This window comes from Eubalaena glacialis, chromosome X, assembly GCF_028564815.1.
Source record: "Eubalaena glacialis isolate mEubGla1 chromosome X, mEubGla1.1.hap2.+ XY, whole genome shotgun sequence".
In the NCBI taxonomy this organism is placed as follows: Eukaryota; Metazoa; Chordata; class Mammalia; order Artiodactyla; family Balaenidae; genus Eubalaena; species Eubalaena glacialis.
In genome coordinates this window covers 95,205,222-95,214,064 of record NC_083736.1, presented here as the reverse complement: position 1 = coordinate 95,214,064, position 8,843 = coordinate 95,205,222, and the positions used below count along the sequence as shown (strand labels likewise).

Sequence of the window (8,843 nt, the reverse complement as noted above, 5' to 3'; positions counted from 1 at the left end):
GGCTAAGGCAGGCATTATGGAAAGGTGTTTCTCATTGTTTCTCCTAATGAGAATATAGATATCTTTATGAAGGAAGCAAATCTCTCTCTGGTATGCCTTGAGTTCAAAGTTTTAAAGACAGAAGGATCTCTAGTTTCTTGGGAGACTCAGAAGCTCCTAAGAGCTGCCCAACATCGTGCCTCTGAGCAGACCCTAATCCAGTTCCCCACGCTGGGAAGACAGGCTTGCCTTTGATTCACCTGGTGAGCTCAGTGAGAGGTGGCACCAGGGCAGCAAGCTGTGGTGTTTGCCTAACTGCTGCTCCTGGACTGCTCTGCATGTTAATACGTTTATAGGAAAATTCTAGACCTGTCTCCCATTCAACAGTGCAGGGGTCCTCAGTTCATGCGTCATCCAGCCACGTCACACCACAGTTTCAACCATCTGCTGCCTCCCTGTGAGACAAAAACCTAAAAAGTACTACCATTTCATTGAAATACAATTGTCCATTCTTTCATTCACTAATAACTAAATATATATTGGGCTTAAAATTTATACTGTTCCATTTGAGGTGTCTCATTAGCTCTGTAGTAGAAATAAGATAAGAAGGAAAATTAATATATGGGAAAATTTAAGAGTTAAAAATGAGCTGAGATGGCTCCTTCACATTAGCTGTTAACTTGCTCAAGTTTCAAGGCATTGAAGATTAAATAATTCCTCTTTGGACCCCTCTTCCCCATTCAGCCAAAAGCCTCTCGTTCTCTTTGTCTCTGCCTCTCTATTTCCTTCTCTCTCTCTCTCTCTCTCTCATGATGAGACCTCATTTTCTGTAGATAAATATAGAAATATATAAACGTGCATAATAAACATGTAAACACCTACATAAGCAAACTTACAGGAAGATGTGATGAAGATGAAAACATTCAACGGTTACCTTTGGGTAGTATGTTTTGGGGTAATGATTTTTTCCCCCTCCACATATACTGTGACATATACAGTGGAATGAACCTCATGCACACTCCTGAACACCCAACTGTCTGTTAATACAGAAGCAGCATCCATGAAATTAATAAAAATAATACAAGGCTGCCCAAAATAACTAGGTAGTTTCATATGTAACACGAATGAAATGCTCAGATTAAAAATGACTGAAATAAACAAGGAAATCAAATTACCTTCAAGTTCCCATTAATCACTCCTCTACTCCTCCCAGCTCCCTCCTATGCCCACGCAAACCCAGCACTCACTTCTGAGACCACTAGAGGTTCACCTCAGGTCGGGTGGAGGATGCCTGCATGATGTCCTGCTGCTCCTGGGAGAGGGTGTGCATGGAGCTGGAGGTGGGTGTAGGCACTGGGATGGAGAACACACTCTGGGTCTCACTGGGGCTGGCGTCCCTCACAAACAGCTCGTCATTCACGATGCACAGATTGAAGGAAAAGTGGGCCCTCAGACAACGCCTGGATGGACACCCACACCCCCAATATTGACTCTGCTCCCACTGGCACTCAGCAACCAGATTCCTCCCACGCCCATCCTGTGTCTGTCTCCCAGGTTCCTTGACTGGTACTCTGTCCCTCCCCACAGAGCCCACCTTTGGAGAGACTGTCTACCACCTTCACTCGATTCATAGGTTTATCCCCAACCCACGGGCAATTTCGCATTTACCCTTTACCACAGCCCAAGGGGTGGACGCTCTGATCCCCATTCTCGGAAGAAGACACTGAGTCACACAGAGGTCATGTGACTGGACCAAGGTCACACAGCGAGTGAGTGTTGGGTCAAGGAGAGAACGCATAGGCCGATTCCAGAGCCCATGCTCTTCTTAACCACTAGGCTAGACTGCTCCTGGGATCTCCCTGCTGGCGTTCCACAATACCGAGTAAACCTAAGGTCTGCACCACCACATTCCCACGCCCCTGAGCCCAGGCGGGGATGGGCATTCCCGCCCACAACAGGGCTCTCACCTGGAGTAGCTGGCAGGGGTAGCGATGAAGGTCCGGGTGAAGGCACGCACACAGCCCTGAGAACTTCCTTCCACTTCAACAGCAAACAAACAACAGTACCCCTTAGAGCCGCACGTGCTGTACACGCTCACACGGCGGTCCCCAGTCAGGCTGTGACTGGACACTCATGCTGAGAGGGCAGTTGTTCACGGGGGCCAGGGTGTCGGCAATGGGGAGGGCAACTATAGGAGCAGTCTGCGCCCAGTGACAGGGCCCCTGACAACCACTACACAGGTTCACGGGATGCGTTTTTCACAGCCGCCCAAGAGGTGGATACTACTACCCCATTTTGCAAATGAGGAAACTGAGAGGTTAAGTAACGGCCCAAGTTCTCAGAGTAAGTATCTGGGATGAGAGCCACCAAACTCCGCAGCCTGTGTCCCCAACGCCCAGGGTGTGCAGGGCAGACAGGCATGGACACAGCTCAAACCTGGATTGTCTGTGGGAAGCCTGAGGGCTGGAGAACACAGTGGTGAAGGGGAGGGGAGGAGAGGGGAGGGGAGGGGAGGTGGAGGGGAGGGGGGAGGGGAGGGGAGGGAAATGAAGGGAAGGGAGGGGAAGGGGAGGGAGGGGAAGGGAAGGGAAAGGGAGGGAAGAGAGGGGAGGGGAAAGGAGGGGAAAGGCAGGTAAGGGAAGGGAAGGGCAAGGAAGGGAAGGGAAGTGAAGAGATGGGTAAGGGAGGGGAGTGGAAGGGAAGGGAAGGGGAAAGGAGGGAAAAGGCAGGGAAGGGAACGGAAGGGAAGAGAAGGGAAGAGAAGGGGAAGGGAAGGGAAGGGGACGGAAGGGGTCAGGGAAGCTGGGTGGTTCTGGGAATGAGCCTGGCCAGGGGGAGGCAGCAGTGGGGAATCTGGCAAGGGGGCTCTACACACACTCACCTTCCTTGAACACCCCGTTGACAGAGAAGCAGAGCATCCTTTCCTGAAAAGGAAGAGCGGAGGTGCCCAGTCACCACTTCCACCTTCGACCCACCTGTGGCTTCCTGGGCCTGCCCGAGGGAGGAAGCAGGCGCTCACCGTCTGCGACCACGTGTCCACCACGAAGGAGCTGAAGTCATGCTGAGTCTTGGGCAACACACAGAGGGTGTGCACAATGTCACGTTTTGTGTGCTTCAGCAGCTGGACCCGCAGGTCTGTGAGGGGAGGGGAAGCGAGCGAAGGTCAGGGGCTGCCACGCCCTGGGCCCTATGATTGACCCCTTCACCGCCCTTTCCCACCCAGTCTTCCCATCACACACTCACGGGGGTCCTTGAGCTTCTTCATATTCCTGCTGTCCTTAAAGTACTCGTACAAGCTGCTTCTAGGAGACAAAGAGCAACAGTGGGTGGTGGGTGTTTGCAGGAGCTGGCCTGTGTCTGCTGGGGAGCCACACGGCCCAGGAGCAGAGCCTGTGCTGTGATACTCACGGGGCTGGGTCCTTGGGGTGGAAGGGAATGGTCAGGGAGAAGCAGGCCTGCTCGTGATAAGAACCCACGAGACACTGTCGGTCTCCACAGTCATGGATCAAGTAGAACCTGAGGGGGAGCAATGAGGACAGTCTATCTCTGTGGTCTGGACCTCAAATGAGACTTGGAAACTCCCCTGAGCAGACCTGTGCTTAGGTGGCCTCACCTGTCCTCGCCCTCCCCCCCTTGCTCAGCTTCCCAGAGGTACTTACTGCTGCAGGAATTGCAGGACTTGTCTCTTCAGCTTATCAGATCCAAAGTAGCTGCCCTGGAATCAAATGGCATTTGAGACTGTGCAGTGGATAAAGCCTCCCTGCAACACCCCAAATATTGTTTGATCCTCTTCCTCACCTTGCAGGGCTTTACTACATAGGGAGTGTCAACGTCAACGGTAACTGGTGACGGTAACTCCTGGCCATCCTGGAGAAGGGAAGAGGAAGTCAGGAGTGGAGACCAGGGGAGTGGCCCTGGATGATCCGGGAAAAGGATGGGCCCAGGAGGGTGAGGGTCAGAGGTCAGGTGTGAAAGGGCCCTGGAAATTCCATGGGAAAGCTTACAGTGGATGTCTTCATCATGAGGTCCTGGAAGTCTCTAGTGTTATATTCAACTTGTGTGTGTGCGTGTGTGTATTTATGGGTATTTTTCCAGCAAGTCCATCCATGTCATTTTCAGGAGTCCATGTCCCCCAAAATGGTTAAGGTTCTGATGCTAATATGTGATCTAGGCAAGACCCAAAGGGCTTGAGGGCAGGTGCAGAGATCACCGACATTCGTAAGAAACAATGATTTACGTAGGCACTTACTAGGCGTAATAACTTCGGGAAACGATCTCTGATGGCCCTGTCCAAAACCAAAAATAGAGAAGAGGTGGTTGATAGTTCAAGGCTGCAATGCTTCCTTTGAGTTAAAACAGTAATACCATAAACAGAGATCAGTGTGTTCTGGCCCATCCAGCAGCGCCCTTTGCCCACCTCTGCTTCTGATTTTAAGGGTTTTCGGTCCACTTCCCTGTTGAGCACTGAGCATCTGTCATCTTACTGTGTGAAAGGCACTGTCTCCTCATCTCTCTCAATACCTTCACTTTAATATTCCTTCCCTCCCTCCCTTCCTCTCCTTCGCCTGGGTAGCTCCCACCCAGACTACTCGGACTCCCTTCTCCAGTGCCACAGGGAGCAGCATTTCAAACCCATGCTGCAGGGCTTCCTTCTCCTCACTTCCTTCCTCCAGGGCCCCACTGAAGGCTGTGGGGAGAAGAGGGAATGGGGTGGGAGCCTGGGGCTCTGCTACCTCACTGGGGGTCCAGCACTCTGGCAAAACCCGGACACCCCCCAGGGATGGCCCAGGATGCTGGGCCAGGGAGGTGAGTGAGGTGGGGCTCAGGGAGGGGATGAAGACAGAAAGGGAGTGAAGGTAGGAGGGGAGAGATGACAGAGACATAGGGGCACAGAGACAAGGGAGAGAGAGAAAACAAAGGGAAGGGAAAGAAGCTCTCCCGTGGTCGGGGTCAGGGAAGAAGAGAGAAGAAAGGGGAAACGGCACACCTGTTGCGGCTCTTCACCTGCCCCAGAATCGCCCAGACACACCAGGTAGGAATGGAAAATATGCCCATGTTGGGCTGGGGGGCCCACTGGATGCTGGCTGAAACTTTGTCACCTGTGTGAGCTCAGCCAGACTTGGGCATGGGAAACAGAGCAGCCATGGGGGCACATCTTCCCCAGAATGAGGAAAGGGTCAGGTCCCAGCTCAGTATGGGGCTTAGGATCCGTGGCCCAGTCTTATGATCACCGTCTTCTCTCCCGATGACCCCTGCACCTGTCTGAGTTGGTTCTTTATCTGAGGAATCGTACCTGTCTCAGGCTGCCCAGGGCTCCTGTGAAGGACCAGGCGGGATGATGTGACTTGTGCAGGGAGGGATGGGAAGTGCCCCTGACAGGCCTGTCCTTCTGTCTCCCCTAACACCTCCGCCCTCTGCCTTCCACTCCTGCCTCAGGAAGCCCTCTGATCACTGGCGGGGGCCCACGTCTGGCCCCTTGACTCAAGGAGCCCTGCTTTTTCCCAAGGAGGGTCCAGCTCCTGGCGTTGGGCCAGCAGAATGGATGTCATGACAGCAGCCACCCACGGCCTCAGCCCTCAGCATGGCGCAGGAAAGCCCCCATGTCAACCTGGGAGAGGAGGGGGGACCCCTTTGGAGGAAGGGGAAGAGGGCCCCTCTCAGAACGGGGGAGGCAAACGCCATCTCAGCACGAAGAAGGAAGGCTTCTCTCAGCATGAGGCCCTGGGCTGGAGGACCCTTCTCAGTCCAGGGCGCCAGCATCTGGATCAAGGCTGGTCGCTCCTGGTCCTGGTGAGGAGGAGAAGCCCTGTTTCCTGGGGCACACTCTTGGGAGGCCTTGGTGGAATATAGCTGGGTGCAGAGAGCTGGAAACAGACCCCAGAGTCCCTGCAGAGGTGAGCAGGTCAGGGGAAGGAAACTCCTCACCGGTGATAGGCACAGAGAGAGCAGAAGGTGGGGCCTGTGATCCTCCCAGAAGACCAGGGCTGCCACCTTTGGCAAAGGGGCACTGTCACAGATAGTCTAGGCTCCCATGGGTGAAGGTCACCAAGAAGGGTGACAGGGTGTTCACACTGACCTTACATAGGTGGACCAGTCTGGGAAGGTGCCACACAATGGGTTCCCTTGCAGCCACAGCTCTTCAAGCTTCAGCCCTTTCATCTTGCTCAACTCCCACACAGACTTCAGCTGAGAAATATGGGGCGGAAGTGGGAAAAGGAATCCCAGGGAAAGAGGGACATCCGGATCCCTGCAGCCCCAGCCCCCTCCCTCCCTTCCCCACAGGTACCTTCACCTGCCTCCTGTCATCACTCTGATGGCCACTAACACGCCCAACACTTACTCTCAACCCAACTTTGATCTGGCTCCCCCTTCTCACCTTATTTTTGGAGAGGTTCAGGATCTTGACCGTGGGGGCCATCTGTATAATATCAGACAGGCCATCCAGCTGGTTCAGTTTGCTGCTGCTCAAGTTCAAGGACAACAGCTTTGGGGCAAGGAGAGGTAGAGTGAAGGTTACTATCTAGGACCTTGGAGACAAATCTGCCCTCCACCCCATCTCTTCCACCCCCTACCCTAATACCAGCACTGGGCCTACAGCCTCACCTCAGGGAAATTCTTTTTGATGATCTGCAGGGTGGCAGCCATGCAGCTTCTTCGATTCAGGATTATATCAATACCATGGCCCAACAAGCCTTCAGGAAGGAGAGGGGAGGGAATCAGATGGCTGAGTGGGGTCTGGGGCCAGCACCAGCCCCGCCCCACGTTACCATCCCTAAGTCTCCATCCAGGAAGACCCCTCTGCCCTCGCCCGCCCTAGTATTACTGCTGTCAGCCGTACCTGGGTCAACGCGGAGCCTCCGGAGGTCAAGAGCTTGCTGGGAGACATCAAATCGTTTGCTCAAGGTCAGCTGCGGAGAGAGAGGTGGAGAGAGCCGCTCTGAGGCTGTGGTGGTGGCAGGGAAATCAGGAGCGAGGGGGACGGGGGGCTGAAGGAAGGAGAGGTGGGTCTGAGCGCTGGCACACAACATGCCTTGAGTCTGCACTACCTTTAGATGCTCCATTTCTTCTGGCTTCAACTTATCGCGCACAGAGTAGGGAGCAGCGGAGGGGCTGACAAAGACAGGTATCTGCAGGAAGAAGAGGTGGGGTAAGCACCAGGAACTCTAGTTCCAAAGAAGACAACCAGCCCCTGGCCTGTACTCCTTCCTCAGGATGAGGTACAGGTAATGCCCATGACACACACCTTTCGGCTCTCCTCGTCACAAATCTTGTTGCTGACATCCATCAATGCAGAGGCAGTGCTAGCTTCCTGGACAAAGAACTGAGCCCCATTGTGCATAAAGTGGAACTACAGGGATTGAATGCAACAGCAATAGTATCAGAAGCCAACAGACCCTGCTGAACCAGGTCTCTCTCTCCCCCTTCCCTGTGCCCACGCGTCTGGCTTCGGCATCCTCTCTTACGTCCACTGGAGTGAAGGGGACACCGCAATGGCTCTGGATTGAGTTCATTAGCCATGTCTTGTCATACTGTATCCCACAAGGAATCTAAGGATGAAAAGAAGGGATGGGAGAGATGACAGACAACAGGGAATTTAGGCTGGAGGACGAACCTTTTCCTGTTCTTTTCTGGCCTTCTACTGAGCGTGAAAGGGCTTCTAAAGAAGGGACCACTGGCATGATTTCTTATGGGTGTGTGTAATATGGATTTCCTAAATACTCTTTCTCTCCAGTCAAACTCTCTTCCAAATAATCAAGGTGTCAGAGATGATCTTCCTTTTATAAATTTCCAGGAGACCCTACCCAGTGCAGACACTGCTTGCCCCTCAGACAAGGTCTCCAGAGGCTCGACCCTCCATCTCCCACACTCAGCTTGCCAAACTGAGACCTCCAATGTGGAGTTGCTCCATATCCTTGGCAGTAGTTTCCATCTTTGCTCTGACACAGGCTCCTCCGTTCTCCTCACAGTCAGCCTGTTCCCTTTACACTGCTTCTCTAAATCTGCCCTTAGATGAACAGGATTGTTAACTCCTGGTCATAAAAAGGACAGATTACAAACTGTCCCCAGTGAAATAAACCAGCATCTCTACATGAGACCAACACAACTCCCCCTGACTTTTCTCTCCTGCACATTCCATACATTTTTCAGGATACTCACTGTGACCCTGAACCAGCTCCCTGGGGTTCCATCTTGTGTGTTCTCCCACATTTCTCTCTCCAGAGGTTTTCTGTTTCCCCACACAGTAATATGCATGTGGCCTTCACTGTGCCATCTCACTCTCCTCTCGTTGCCTCGGATGGTACAGGGAGAGCTGCAGGGGGGATGTGGAGAGAAGGAGGGTGAGTGGCCATACGTGCTAAGAAAGTCTTCTGTACACCCTCGTCTCTTTGACACCAGCACTACAATTAGGATTGCTCAACCATTATTTCACTTCTAGCATGCTTCAGTTTTGCAGTGACAGAAGAGAAACAAGTCCACGGAGAGTGAGAGAGGTGCATAGTGCCAGGGGCTGCTGTGTACAAACCCTGCTGCCTGGTCACTTACTGTCTTACTTCGGGGTCCTTCTGGACATCCCTCTTCACCACGTTTCCATCATCCTCCTGGAGGTGTGAGCGCTGAGGCTCACCCCCACCGTGTTCATAATGAGGGCTCCTCTTGCCAGAATTACCTGGGAAAGAACTACAACCTTTCTTTCTTCCTTGAGGTGGTCTACCACCATCACTGTATTCTGAAAAGAGGAACAAAAATACAAGTTTGAAGACACATCTGTGGTGCACTTACCATGTACCATGTCTTAGGCTAACAGGATGGTAGGGCAGGCAAAGTGCCAACTTGGCCTAAGGGACCAATCCCACAAACCTCAG

General features: G+C 52.9%; 1 protein-coding gene across 1 annotated transcript; it reads right to left on the bottom strand.

Moving 5' to 3' along the window:
• Window positions 1-1,237: 1,237 nt before the first annotated feature.
• On the bottom strand, window positions 1,238-8,232 carry LOC133081650 (nuclear RNA export factor 2-like). Its single transcript, XM_061177962.1, has 17 exons — window positions 8,137-8,232; window positions 7,443-7,526; window positions 7,217-7,327; window positions 7,026-7,106; window positions 6,818-6,887; window positions 6,583-6,671; window positions 6,356-6,463; window positions 6,056-6,165; window positions 4,229-4,265; window positions 3,778-3,846; window positions 3,639-3,694; window positions 3,388-3,495; window positions 3,223-3,281; window positions 2,999-3,114; window positions 2,861-2,903; window positions 1,947-2,019; window positions 1,238-1,427 (listed from the first exon to the last, which is right to left on the bottom strand). The coding sequence occupies exons 1-17, from the start codon at window positions 8,230-8,232 to the stop codon at window positions 1,238-1,240; spliced, it is 1,500 nt and encodes a 499-aa protein (XP_061033945.1).
• Window positions 8,233-8,843: the final 611 nt, after the last annotated feature.

Coding starts and splice junctions, on each gene's coding strand:
- LOC133081650 (XM_061177962.1), bottom strand. CDS start 8,232: ATGCATATTACTGTGTGGGGAAACAGAAAACCTCTGGAGAGAGAAATG. Junction 7,107..7,216: donor AGGAGAGCCGAAAGGTGTGT/GTCATGGGCATT, acceptor TTCTTCCTGCAG/ATACCTGTCTTTGTCAGCCC. Junction 6,888..7,025: donor AAGAAATGGAGCATCTAAAG/GTAGTGCAGACT, acceptor CTCTCTCCGCAG/CTGACCTTGAGCAAACGATT.